At 39.5% G+C, this 15,208-nt stretch overlaps 1 protein-coding gene across 18 annotated transcripts in view; it reads right to left on the bottom strand.

The window, feature by feature from the left end:
- The window catches only part of LOC310895664 (uncharacterized protein), a 287,632-nt gene that overhangs the window by 73,252 nt on the left and 199,172 nt on the right, over positions 1 to 15,208 (bottom strand). For all 18 annotated transcript variants that reach the window (XR_014580836.1, XR_014580837.1, XR_014580838.1 and 15 more), the window contains one exon: positions 14,861 to 15,038. Coding sequence is in view for 2 of the 18 variants with exons in the window: in XM_083827194.1 (XP_083683320.1) it covers positions 14,861 to 15,038 (178 nt within the window). In the remaining 16 variants the exon portion in view is untranslated. The remainder of the gene's footprint in view (positions 1 to 14,860; positions 15,039 to 15,208) is intronic.

Raw genomic sequence — 15,208 nt, 5'->3', positions numbered from 1 at the left:
GCTGCAGATCATGCTAAAGATCCCCTGCTCTTTCTCTCCTGTCTCGTTCCTCCTTCCTGCACATTGTAACATCTCTAAGGTGGTACAGAAAACCCAAAGCAGAAATCTAGGCATGAGACATGTCACTCACCTAGGTCTGTTTTGGTTACATTTCCCATCACCAAGCAGACAGGAAACGTTCTCAGGCTCACAAAGAGGCGAACAGAAGCCAGAGCTAAAGATAGACTGTGGTGTGGTTTTTTTTTTTTTTTTTTTTTTGCATACTATTACTCTGAAAGAACGGAAACCATATGGGGATTGGGTTATTATTCAGCTAGTTACTGCCTTCAGGTGGCTCCAAATTAAAAAGAAAGATTGTCAGCAGATGTACTGCTGTACTACTCTACCTCTTCTTCACATCTACTCTACCTCTTCTTCAACTGGCATATTACAGCATTATTACCGCTATTCCCACCAGCATGCTCTAGCCAAAGATATGCCAGCATTTCACTATCCAACACTTCATCCCCTTACGAACTCACAGGTTGACGATTTAGTTTATAAAAAAAAATAATAACAACAAAAAATCACCCTGGGCTTAATTACCAACACTTTCTTTTTTTTTTTAAAGAATGATCCAAAGGAGCTTCAGATTTAGTTTTTTAAGCAGCTGAACCCAGAACATAGCAATTACAACACAGACATCTCCCTGAGAGCCTTGTCATGTCCCACATCACTTGTCTGTGTTTTAACCAAAGTACAAGCTAGGCAGTACCAGGCCTATCTTCTCTTGTCCCCAGGGTCATCAAATGCATTTTCACTTCTGTGTATCTTGACATCCCACTAATTTTTAAGGATTTTTCAATGGAAGGAGCCACTAAAATTAACACCTGCTTCAGATTTTGAAGTTTAATTACATCTAGCCCAGTATCTTCTTTTTCTAACTTGAGACTGTAACTTAAATTACTGCCCAGAGAACAGGTCACCACCATCGGTGAATAGCTAAAACGAATGAATAGGCACAGGGTAAACATGACAGATTTGAGAAATAACAATGATAAGCATTCTCTTCCATTTTATTTTTCATTTGTGGACAACAAGAGAAAGAACTGTTGTTTGTAAAGTATATTTTTGTATCAGAAACATGCACAGAAAACCACCATAAACATCTTCAAACATACATATATCAGATATATGTATGTGATATTCAAAACATCTCAAAGACACAAAATAACTGATGATACAAACTCGACCTACAGTAGCACTTGCAGACAATTAATATCCACTTTATGACAGAGAAAAAAAAATACACGAAACTATGGGTTTTTAAACCCTTGAACTTAGTGGCACATTTTAGTACTCATAACCTTGTAGGCTGACTTGTAACTACTCTGTGATTTGCAAGAGCAGTAAAATAAAAACAATCAGGCAAAATACATCCAGAATGCTAACTTCAGGGCATCTTAAGAGTAAGCACTTGTCTGTTTGCTCATACATACAGGCATTCATCATCAATAACAGGTACAATTGAAAACTAGAAGCACAGCTGAAATTTCAAAAGAATATATATATTGGAATTATTTGTCATTATTTGTATTCTTGAGAAAACTTCAAATTGTTTTCTACAGAATTACCTCACATTTTTTTCCAGATTTACCTTGGTGGAAACAATTTTCCTTTGCTTGGAACTCCGCAGATTTTTTATTATTATTATTATTTTTTTTTTACTTTCTACAGCAACAAGAAGATTATTTTATTTTTGGGAAAAAGAAGGAAAGGTAGTAACGATTGTATCAGATGCTGTTCCTTACACAATATACTCAGAGTTATGCTATGGGGAAGCGAAGATAAAGGTTAAATTTGTGAGTGCAACAGAACTTTTCAGCTGTGAGTATTGAAGCAGCTTCCTTTTGAATTACTACTTTTCAGTTATTTTTTTGCAGCTGCTCATGAACTTTCCAGAATTTGCTGCTGAACACAAACTAAAGAAGACTTCAGAAATATTGAAGTACTATTTTAACTACATGAAGAACAATGAAAATTAAGTAATAGTAATAATAATAATCGTGCCAATATTATTTCCAAGAGGGACTGGTTGTTCTTAACCATTCAAATCAATGTTGAAACACTTTCCTCCAGGCACCATTACCCCGTTCCAAACACTGAAGTATCCTTAAAATCACTCAGCGCACTTGAACAAGGCCCATGTTCTACAGAAGTGTCCTTATTCTAATAAGGGCTCTGAATTCATTTGGAAGGCACTATCCAAGACAACTTGCACTTCACAATAACACAGGCTTAGCTACATGATAATATTACATGAAATTAAACCACAGCCCAGCAATGTCCATACGCACTCAGGTTTCCCTACACATGTAAACGCATTCAGATACCTTTATTCTGAAATCCTCTCAGAGGACTTCAACAATTCATTTAAAAGGCTTTTTGAGATTTTCTGGTTTTCAATACACTTCAATCTCCCGAGTAATACTTATACAAGTACTTACATAGTACATACTTATATATCTACATATAAGCACCATAACTCTGTTTTATAGGCATATGCTTCTAATACTCTATTTTAAACTCATAAAAGTACATTCTTATTACTATGCTCCTTGTCTGTCTCTGGACATTTCCTTTCTAATCTTTTAGCCATTAAAACTGAATTGTACTTCAACACGTCTGCCTAAGTTATTTTAGGGACATAGGGACAAACATTTATTTGTGTATACACCTTTATAGTACACAATCCTCAAGTTGGACTGAAAAAGAAAAGGCAATATGCTTCAACTTTTTTGTCATTATTTATTGATTATTAAAGTGCTTCCCCTGGTTGAAAATATCATTATTCCCTGCAACTTTATGCAGTCATTTTCCAATTTAAATAAGAAACACTACTAAAGAATAAACTGAACACTTCTACACAAAGTTAAATACAAGATGTATTTTGTGCCACAATACTAAATGTGATTATTAATTGCATATTAATTGCATAAAAAAACAATATCATCATGTTCAGTTCAGTAAGGGATTGCTGTCTTGTATCTTTGGCAAAGTGCACAACAGTATCCTAAATCTCTTGCTTTAATTGCTCTGATCATAAACTTTTTAAATGAACAGATAATTGAGTGCAGGAGGTGACCATAGAACAAATACTGGGTGCAGGAAGTCTCCTACTTCCTGCAAGAGCAGTCATCCTGTTGCCTTTCTGGACCTACACAATCCTGTAACACAGCCGGAGGCATTAGAAATGTTATTTTACTCTGTTCTTAAAACATCCATTTACTACATCCATGCTACTACAGCACTGAATCTGAGACAACCATGGATATTACGGAGTCGGTGTTGGACATAGACTCTGAAGAACATCTTGCCCACTCCTCTACTCCAGTGACCACCACTTCAGTGGCCATGAGCCAGACCTTGGATAGCCTTAGGTGTTCCCCCAAAAAAGCTTCAGTCAAGGGTGCGTTGCCTGGCCTCCCTTCCTCCATGCAGCAACACAGTCCCTTAGGCCACTACACCTAGGGATTAGATGAGCTGCTTGCATTTCTCATGTCTCATGAGGGGAAGGAAATATTTTGGGAATGGTTGGCTCTTGGGCCTCTTGGAGGAGGGGTGGGGGGTGCAAAGATCCACCCATCAGGTTGTTGTTTCTTCCAGCTGACAATATGCAATATTCCTATAAATCTGCCTTCTGCAAGACAAGACAATCACCTGAAGAGCTAAAATCTGTATGCAATACAGGTCACAGGCAAGGCTGAGATATTTTGGTAATATCAAAGGCACAATTACCCACAGAGAGGAAGCAGCCAGAAAGAGGATGATAAGTAACAACAATTTGCCTATATAACAACAGGAGACAAAGATCCATTATCTTGAACAAAATAGGATCTTGCTTCTTCCAGGAAATTGAACTATAATCTCAGCTGACAAAATACTGAACTTTAAAGAATTATTTCAGCATGAGGAATAATCTTACTGCCAGCATTGGTTCTGTGCTGCACATTGTTCTTGCTGGCTGTTCAGAGATGTTCAGGTAGACCGTATTTGAAAAGGGACGAAGCTGTAAAGGCTACTGTGGCAAAACCTGTGTGAAGTACAGGTCCGTGTACTTCACCTCCTGCGGAAGCAACAGAACTAATTATTGAACTGCTCATGGCCTTTGTACCTCAAGGGTTATGATCTGAACAAGAATACACCCTGTCACTGAAGTTCACTGAAGTGCAGATGCTGAAACTATAAGACTAATTCCCTTCCTTAAAGGGAATCAAAACACCCTTGATGGCACCTGGTGACTATTAAAGCCAGTTTTGGTTTCAAAGTCAGAGACCCTTCGGAAAAACAGAGGTCACATTTGTCAGGTCACTCTTTGCTCTCCAAACATTTTCTCTTTTCTTTCTCTGTGTTTTCACTAACACTATCAACCCTGACAAATATTTTTCTGTTTTTCTTTCCCTCCTCCCTCCACCCTCTTCAGTTCTCCCACCATCTGTACCAGCCTGTTCCACCCTCACTGTGTGAAAACTTGATTAGGAGAGCAAGTTCGTTTGTGTGATATAGTAACAAAACAGCGCTGGTAAAGCCAAGTGTGCTGTGACCCCTGTGACCATCACATGGCTATTCTCCTGTGCTTCAGCCTGCAGATCAGCATCAGAGCAACATTATCCAAGTGCATGGAAAGCAGTTCCTACACCTTAAAGTAGGACCACCACTACACCTGTGGCTCCAGAGTGAGAAACAAGGCAGGGACCAACTTCTGTTGGGGAAAAAAAAGGGGGAGGGAGAGGGGCAAGGGGGGGAGCAGAAGATGAAAAAAAACCAAACAAACGAAAAAACACCAAACCTGCTGGTCTAGGAGTTTGTTTTCAAGAGAAGGTATTAATAGAAACTTCTTTAAAAAAAAAAAAAATCATGGGGGAAGACAACATTTCTCCGTACAGGATGACTCTTCTCAACTGTTCAGTTGGTGCAAAGTTGACATCATAGAGCATGAAGATTCACATCCCTTTCGTGGAACTTGCACCAGCAAAAAGTTACATAATGTACTTGCAGATGGTCTCATTATCTATGTGAGCTAACACTCATGGCAATATTCTATTGTATACTTGATAAGTCATTACCTTTAATTACAAGAAAACAAAACCACCACACCTCTCTTTCCCATCTTCACTTCCTTCACACACACAATTTGGCATGCTCTGTGTGTGATAATACATAATGAATAAATAAATTAATTAAATTAAATATTAGTGTTTCCAACACAGAAATGTCTTGTAGTAGTTAAAATTGATCTACTGTATCTAAGAACCATGCAAAGCAGAACTGAAGCTGACTCCTTTCCTGGGTCTAGGCATCTATCTGTCATTATCTGTAGGTGAAATGGAGCAGCATGAACACTGTTGGCATGGCAATATAAGGGGAATTTATTCCCAGCTAGGCTAAATTCACAGACATGTAATTTTTACATGTCTGTGAATACACTGATTCAGGAAGGCTACTGTATTTTAGCTGATAAAAATGCAGTGTTTTTTTCTTCTGTAAAGGCTTTCTATAATGATTAATACCACTCTTTCTTAAAGAATTTGCTGTATATAGCTTACATGCAAAAATAAAATAGTTGGATAAACCATTTCATTTAGAAGGATAAACCTTAAGCAGCATTTTTTGCCATCGCTGACACTAAGTTTCTTCATGTACTTGTGCATAAGCAACACTGGGATTGCAACTGGAAGGATGGTGCAGATGTGTCCAGTCCCCAAGGCACTGAAAATTAGAATGCTATAGGCATATTAGATGATACTCTGAAATGCATTCTTCTGAGATATTAAAATTCCAAAACCCCCAAACACACAAAATGGTGGAAACACCTCTCTGCCAACTAAGAGCATGCTCAAGAGTGAAGGCACCCACTGCCTCAACCACCTTTGAATCACCTCCTCTGTCCAGTTGCCTCAGTCCCAAGCACAATTTGTTCCAATATACTCCATTAATTTACCTAAATAAGGACTATTTGAAGGGCCAAAAAATGACACCAAATTCTTCCCTCAAATATACTGACACAACCCAGAGCCACTCTACTGAATTCCCAAGGACAAATTAAGTTAGTGATGCCCTTCCACACTTACCTGGGCACAGAGGAACAGATTTTTCCTCACACCGTGTAGCAAAGTCTGAGTAGATAGGACTTGGAAAAAGTCAACAGCTCCACTTCAGGAAGCACAGATTGTTTCTACTTCATTCAGTTAATTTATATACAACTAGGTGTTGGTATATTACAAACTAGATAACAAAAACTAGGAGGCTGGGTAGGGGGGAGTGTGTATTTATTCTGGGCTAAATGCACACGAAAGCAGTAGTCAGTCTGCATAATCAACACAAAATGTATCTTTTCTGAACTGTGGCTGTCTGCAGCATAGAATCATAGAACAGTTTGAGTTGGAAGGGACCTTGAAGATCATCTAGTTCCAACCTCCCTAGGTCACCCACTAGATCAGGTTGCCCAGGGCCCCATCCAACCCAGCCTTGAACATCTCTAGGGATGGGGCATCCACAACCTCTCTGGCAACCTGCTCCAGTGCCTCACCACCCTCTGAGTCAAGAATTTCCTCCTAATCTCTAATCTAAATCTCCCCTCTTCTAGTTTAAAACCATTCCCCCTTGTCCTGTCATTATCTGAATGGGATAGGTACTGGTGGTACAAGTGTTGGAGCTCTATGTTTTGTATCAAAGGCAACCATTTATTTTGAGAGGTAGACCTGCTGCAAGCAGACAAGGTGCCAGACACTGGTGGCTGCCCGTGACAATGGAGCAATCACCTGATGTCTCCGTGAGCTCACCCACCTGCTCCAACGGTGCGCGGAGCTGAGGGTTTTCCCTGATTGATGTGTGTAACTGCCTCACAGAGCCGCGTGGGCGAAGGATGTGGGTTGGCCCCAGCAGCGTACCAACCTGAACTTCCCTCTGACACTGCACAAGGAGAAGACAGACGAAGACAGACTGAGACTCATACCTGCCCACCCACACAGACAAACCAGCAGATATGAAAATACATGACCTTAAAAACCAGGATGCAAGCAAAAGAGAAGGAAGCATCTCTCCCCTTTTTCTCTTTCTTCCCTCACTCACCAGTGCTGCAAATAAGTCATGCATGTAAATACCACCAGTACAAAAACAGAGGGCTGGTGGAGTTCTGTTGTCTCAAATCAAGTTACACACAAAACTATGTTGGCCCATTGCCTTCGCCATGTTTGCTATCATATTCCTGTTACCACCTTCCTAGAAATTCACTCAAACATTCCTAACTCTCCACTTGTCTATTTAATAAATAAATAAATAACTGCACTTCTGTCTGTATAAAAATAAAAGTTTGGTTTAAAAAAGTACCTGGAAAGTTCAGAAGGACCAACTTCCCAAGCCTACAAAAACAACCACTTCTACCACATATGCTCACCTATCTCCTGAGAGGAAATTCACTGCTCCGAAACCTGATATTCTGTATGCTCTAATTAAGGGAAAAGGAAATAGCTTTCACAGTCTCTTGTGCAAGGGCCAATGAACATAAGTCAAACACTCACCTAAAACCATGAAAACACTTTGAAAAGAAGCAAAACAAACATTCTGCTAATTTCCCAGATGTATAGCCAGTAATGTTTCTGATATAAAGTGTGGTGGGGTAGGAAAAAGGAAAAGGAGAATTTAGTGATGTGGGAAGGAGAGGTGCCTTCATTCTTCAGCCTTAACCCATTTTAGACATTTTTGATAGAGGGATTCACTCTGAGCTGCTTTAGCAGTGCTACCGTGGTGACACAAAGCAGACAGTCCCACATCTCAGAAAGCTTCTTTCTGAGAAGAGTTACGCTTCTCCCATCACAGTTATTTCTGTAGCATCTATTAAAAGCTTAGATGAAGTTAGCAAGAGTCAAGCCAATCCACAGCCCAGGAAGTCTTCATCTACTTCTTGACATTTCAGGAAGAAAGCCTTGCTCTTGTAAATGTTTAGAAAACTCCAAGATTTCTCTCACATTGAAAACGCTTTCTGTCCGTGGTGCAACATGTCATTCTGCCTGCTTCTTACCAGTTTAATGATGACATTTTTTCATTGTATTTGCACAAAAGAAAAAAAAAATGTCAGGCAAAAGTAACATTTACATACTGTGGTGGTTTTACCTTGCTAGGCAGCTGAACTCTACCACAACTGTTCTCTCACTCCCCCTTCTCAGAAGAGGAAAGAAAGAAGAAAAGGAAAGAAACAATTCATGGGTTGAGATAAGGATAATTTAATTAAAGGAAAAAATAATCATTAAGGAAAAATTATTAATAATTAAATAATTTAACTAAAGGGAAAAAAATGAAAGGGGAAAAGGGAAAAAACAAACAAAAAAAAACAAACAACAAAACAAAAAAAAGCAACAAGCAAAGGCTGTGTGGAAGTGCAGAGGAAAGAAATTCCTCTCTACTTCCCACAAATGAGCGATGCTTGACCACATCCTTGAAGCAGGGCTTCAATGCACATAGCCGCTGTTTGGGAGTGCAGACGTTTTCACGAGAGCCCACCCCTCCCCCCTTCTTCCTTTTTCCACCTTTTATTGCTGAGTGTGACATCATATGGCATGGAATATCCCTTTGGTTGGTTTAGGTCAGCTGCCCTGGTGATGTTCCTTCCTTGTCTTTTGCCCACCCCCAGCCTGCTGGTTCTGGGGGGTTGAAGGGAGTCCTGATGCTGTGCCAGCACTGCTCAGCTATAGACACAACACTGGTGTGATACCAGTGCTATTCTAGCTACAAGTGCAGAGCACAGCACTGTATGGGCTGCTGCAGGGAAAGGTAACTCCATCCCAGCCAGACCCAGTATCCATACACATTTCCCAGTTCCACTCAGCATCACCATTATCTGTCTGAGCAACTTTGAGCTCAGCCTCAGCACTGAATGAAGGCAGGTGAGGCCTGGAACCAGTTCTGAGATTAGAGACTGTGATCAAAGGCTGTTCACTAAGCAAGCAAGCTACCAGATTTTTTTTTTCCAAATCTACACATTGCTAAAAGTATACGTAAGTTTTTGGTATAAATGCATTTTATGTTAGCCAACAAAATTGTAAAGGAGACGCTTTACATGTAAGACATTACTAGATAGAGACAGACCCGAGTACTCCTGGTACAAACACACAAAACTGATCCAAAGGGATTGGCCCCACATTCTTACGTACCTTCTGCGTAACTGTCAGCTACAACAACAGTAATGCAGATGCGATGCTAAGAGTAGAAAATGTAACTCTTATCTGCTTTCTTTGAACAACTTCAGTTAAGTGCAAGATGCGTGGATCTTCAGATGTGGATGCTAAATTAAATCTAGCCTCTTCTATCTTGTTTTGCAAAATATGAGAAATCCCAAAACAGAAAGTAAATGCTGGTTTCCTCTTCAAATGTGTGGTTTAGTTGTTGACTCTGGAAATATTAAGCAACTCCTGATAAAATACATTGATCTGAAGGGACTGTACTGCTACAGGGTATATTACATACCAGAATAAAGCAAAGTACTCTAAATCTTTACCAGTTGCCTCTGAACAACACTTACAGAAAAATATTTTTGCATCTTTATGCATCTTACCCCGTCCACAGAAAAACAGTAATTACATCTTGTGTAAAAATTAGGGTGAAAATAATAATCATATTATTATTAACAATGATAAAACTCGATCTTTATATAATACTTTTTATCCCTGTAATTCAAAACACTTATTGTCCTCATTTCACCAACCTAAGACCTCAGGAATTTTGTGAAGCAGTTACAAAGACATTGACAATCCCTCAGACATAGCTGGTGCTCTGCAGTCCTACCAGATGAAGGGCAACAAAACTAGATACATTTCTTGTTTTTCTTTCTTTTAACTTCCACCTTTGCCTCTATGTTGATCTGCCTCGTTCAGTGTTTAGCATAGTACTGCCTTCTATCCTGGCTTTCCTTGAACACAACTGTGTTTTTTTTCTTTGGAACTGCCCTACTTCCTGACAGACTGAGCAATTACATGACCAAAAACACTCACAACATCAATTTATCCCCCAAAATCTCCCCCTGCTCACTCCAGTGCCATTAGAGTACATATCTGTAAAATGATGAAAATTACCAGAAAACAAGAGACGCTACCCTGTCTTTTCTTGGCAGGGTAAAAATGTTGTCTAGCATTGCAGTTTCTCTCCTTGACACATTGATTTGTTTATTAAGAGCCTCTGGTAATGCCATGCTCACGTCTACAAAAGTAGCATTTTCTAAATCATTTGTATTTGTTGTGCTCCTTTACCTCTAGCCCTCACCTGATTTACAAGATGCAGCTTTAGCACCTACTATAGGCAGCAGAACAGGCCAAAAAGAGAATCCAAACTACACTGAGCAGCACAGTTCAGTGGTTCAGGAAGAAAAATTGCCCACAGTGATCACGCAGCGGTAGATCATATCAATAGAAACATCATAGCCATCTTTTTTCACCACCTCCATTTCATCTTGAATGTCTGGTGCTGTCAGAGTTCCCTTTAACAGAGCAGAGGTCTCCCTGCCAGACACACAGCAGCTGAAAACTCAAGCCTACCAGTTGGATGCAGCTGGGTGGATTATAACAATTTAACTAACTCCAGGCCTTCACCACCAGCTACACTTCTATTCACTCCGGTTGTACCCCTGCAAAAGGAAAAGTTGTATCCCTCTGTGCCAGTCTGGCCACCTGCAATTCAGCTGAAGCAAGTGAGAAGCTTCCCTACCCATCAAAAGAGAGAGATCTGTAATTTGCAGCATAAGCGACATAATAGGGCTTTACATTACATAATACATAGTAGCAGGGCATAAATTACATACGACAATGTCTTTTGCTTGTCCTTACAAAGTCTCACATCAGATAGCAACTCCCAAATGTTGGGGCCCAACAGCCTGGCACTATCTGGTGGAAGAGTAGGCAAGTGGATGTAGTAATCACCCTCCACCGGCATGCCTGCCCCTACATAATCTCTTCTTAAATCAGTTGTCTTTCTTCACATGAAAAAACATCATCGTGATGGAGAGGAGCAAATAGCATGATATTTCACTTTGTGCCTAACAGCAGAAGGGTTTTCTGCAGTAGGGAATTCAAGGCATAGGGTCTGAGAAGCAGGAGATTTTTAAAGCTATAATATACCTATACCTATAGAATTTGTTGCACTTACTTTTTTTTTTTTTTTTTTTGGTTTGAGATGAAATGTAAAGGCAGCTCCCTTATCAATTCTCTACTAAACAAAAGATTGACTAACTCAAGCATCTCTGTAAACATAATAGCTAGTAGTTTTGAGACACTCCTCTAAAGTTTCATTGTGTATTTTCTGACAATTAACACATGAAATCAGTTACTAGCTTCTTCAGACTCAGAAATAATAATAAATTATTCAGGCATGAAACTGTAATTACTGGTGGCAGGACAATAAACACCATGTAGCTTTGCCTTGCTAAGCAAAAGACAAACTGAATGGATGAAATAATTATCTAAAACCAAGGACACAGTCAGATTCCAGCTCATCTTCCTGTCCACGTCTCCACACAGAAAAAATCTCATCTCTTAAGTAAACAAACACATAAGGAAGCAACTAACATTAATAAATTAGAAACTCCATGGAGCAGACAGACTATGATCTCATAACTTGCTTTTTTGGGTGATTTTTTTTTTAAGCATCTTCTTTCCAGCCAGACTGAGCTTAAATTACCTGAAAAGTTTAAACTGAGAGTATCTTGAAATCATGAGGAAATCTGAGGAAAACTGCTTGGTTATGACTATACTACTCATTTTTAATTTGACAATGCAATTTAATTTGATTTAAGTAAACACAGAAACCTTGCAAGAGTTGATGCATCAGTGTTAAATGGAGCTTTTTGCTCAAAACCAGCTAATATAAATGTACTTTAAAGAAAAAATCTCCCCTGTCTTTGACTAAGTGCAATGTATGAAGAGTTGAAGTACAGCCATAAACTAATGCTTTTTTTGCAAAGGAAAAGCCTTGTAATTAACCCTCAGGCAAATCATCAGCTTCCACATTGCTCAGTTTTCTGTCCTTGAGACATTTATGGCAAAAACAAACCCTGTGAGGCCCCACAGTGCAGCAACACCCCAAATGCAGGTGTGTCTACGGATATTAGTCTATTTTCTTTCAACACTTCCACCCTGTGGCTGCTCCCCTTTCCTCATTAATCTCTTCTTATTCTGCTGCTCAGCAGCAAGAGAGGGGAGAAGAGTCACACTCTCATTTTTATGGTCCTTCGGACCACTCATAGTAGCTGTGCTTTGACTCAACAAATTTCGGAAAGTCAGTGCTGAGAAGAAATGTGCAACTTCCCAGCCATGCCCCTCTGGAAGGAAATGAGCTGTGTTCTTTAGGGAAAGGGAAATTACTTTGGAAGTCTAGACCGAACCCTTCCTTTTCCATCCCTCCTCCTGTTTCTCCCTTGAATATATTTAAGACAAAACAAAAGGAAGGTGGAGAATTTAAAGGAACTGTTGGACAGAATTTCCATCCCTGTGTGTAATAAAAATGTAAGTGGATGTGGATTTAAACACTGACGAAACATCACCTGGAGGAAAGGGAGGAGAGACAGCTACAAAAGTGCCAAGGATGTTGGCAGCATATGGCACAACAAAAGGGGAATCAGGAAGGAGGTGAAAGGCAGCATATTGCAAGCAGCCAGACTGATCATCCTATCAGGCTGGATTTGTCTTTAAAATAAGACAAATAATGCAGCTCTGGATCTAGTTGTCTACAACTGTGCCAGTCCAAGGGAAAATCCTACAAGGTATTTAGTAAACTTACTCTGGGAGGGAATTTTAGTGATTACCTCCAAACTGAAGACACAGTAAGAGCAGCTGTGAGATAGGATCAGAACAGCAGGGAAGCTTGAAACAATCAATCAAATGAACTCAGGTGAATTTTATAAGCCTCTAGAGACTCTGAACTAAAATGGAGGAGAGACAGGTCATAAACATTGACCAAAATGGTAGCAGAGAAGAAAAAATGACTAAAATAAAATAAAATATGAAAAAATATGAAATATATATATATATATCCCCAAGTACTACTTGATTCAACTGGGGACTAGCAAGCAAAAAGACTTTACCAATCCAAGAAGCAAAAGAGGGACCAAGTAAATGGATAAAGAAGTTGATATGCATTAAGAAAGAATGGCCAAAGTGAAAAAAAAATAATCAGAAAATAGATGTAAAGATGATGTCAGAGGAATCGATAAATCAAATTGGCAGGAGGACCACCAAGGAAAGCAGTCCCAAGAGGGAGAAAGCAAGAAAATACATGTGCATTTGAAGTAAGCTGCAGTACGGAGAGGCACCAAGTCTTACTAACTTGCTTTATTTCCAACATAAGTGAAAAGATGTATTTTGAGTCCATTTGTTTGGTTGGCTTTGATAGGGGGAATGGCAGGGGAAGGAGCAATGAAACGAATGCACCATGAACTGACTCTGTGGACATCTTGAGAATTTTTCCATTCTGAGCATGTTTAATTCTTGCTGAATAGAGATTCAATGAAACTTGTATGACAATTTTTCTTCCCTTTACGGGAAAACAAAACCAGGGTTACATCAAGAGAGCAGCAGGGCAGCAAGATCACAACTTCCTATTACTCAGGAGCAGAGCACAGCCAGTGCCCTTGCTGTAACATAGATGCAAGCTAATACAAACGGCAGCTCTCAGTGCCCTCTGTCCCACTCCCTAATAAAAAATAAAAAATGAACACTTTGAAACACCCTTCAGCCCCTGCTTTCAGCTGCTGGCACATGTCTCCATATGGAATAGAGAAGAGGACAGGGAAGGAGTGATCAGACAACACATCAGCTGAGCTCACAGGGAGGAGCACTGCAAATGCCTGCTCAAGTCACGCTGCTTGCATCCTAAGGTTATACTGGACTACAGCGTGTGCCAGAGCTCGATGTCAGGTTTATTAGGTTCAGTTTTCTTACCTTCCAGTTGAAAAATAAAAAAGGAAAAAAGGAAAGGAGGGTTTGTCTTGTTTTTTTGACCAAGTGCAGGAAAGAAGTTTTATACCTTAAGGAAAATTCTCACGAGTGGGAGTGACTGTGAAAATTGTATGCCTGAATCATACTGTTAATTCCCCAAGTCCCACATCATGTGGGGTTTGAATAATGTTTTCAGCTAGGAAACTTTTTATATTATTATTTATATTTAAAAAAAAAAAAAGTGGTCTAGAGCTCCTCCCTTTCTAAATCACAGTAGGACCCAAAAAGACCAGTTTTGTTTTTAAACAGTTAGCAAATTGCCCTTAAACTGGTCAATTCCAGTAATCATCAAACTAATAACAGGCACTCTGTTGGTTTCCCCTTTGCCAGACCAAAAATGACCATTCAGCTAGATTCTTCTCCAAAATGTTTATTTCAGCTAAACTAAGTACAGTTGGGTTGCAGACACATTGCTCTTGAAGTTGGAAATCTCTGTAAAAGTTGTACACCTCTTGACATAATATTTCAACATCCCCCTCTCTATATATGTAGAGACACCACTAGACATATTACAGGTCTTAGGAAATATATCTTGAATAAATCCAAAAGCATTTCCTTCCTTTCTTGTTAGAAGCCGAAGCAAAATAATGAATTTTATCAGATGCTGCCTGTCATTTATGGCATACTTGTGATACAGGAGCATCTGCTGATTATAGGAACTAATAAATCAACATAGAAGTTCCTTTTATATTTATTTTAGCTAGATATAAAGTTTAACCTCTCTAAAAAGCATAAAATCCTATCAAAATCACTAGAAAATTTCCAGATGTTTTTAAGTCAAAACACTGTAGTTAAACTTGGAAATGCCAACTTGTGGCCAGGAGTTTATCCAGTGTACTTACAGAACAGAGAGCCTGATGTGCAGAGGCAGCATGACGTCTCTTCTGCCCAATCCTTTCAAAGCACCCATCACCAGGACACTGAGGATGTTGCTGAGGGCAAGGACTATACAGCAATATTTGCCTTGAAAGCTGGCAAGGAGTGATCCATCTGCATCTTGTAGCAAAGTGAAGACATTACCTAGAAGAAGTTTGAACAATAATCACTTAGAACCAGTAGAAACCACATATTTCATACCACTATAGCCACACGTCTCACCCTAGTCCTTCCAGATCCGGGGAAGAGAAGAGAACCATGCTTAACACCTCAGTAGCATCCCAATCAGTATAAAACAACATTTTTCTCAGAGA

Source organism: Anser anser, assembly GCF_964211835.1.
Source record: "Anser anser genome assembly, chromosome: 2".
NCBI classification, from domain to species: domain Eukaryota; kingdom Metazoa; phylum Chordata; class Aves; order Anseriformes; family Anatidae; genus Anser; species Anser anser.
The sequence above is the reverse complement of the archived record's forward strand: the minus strand, read 5'-3'. Positions and strand labels throughout refer to the sequence as shown.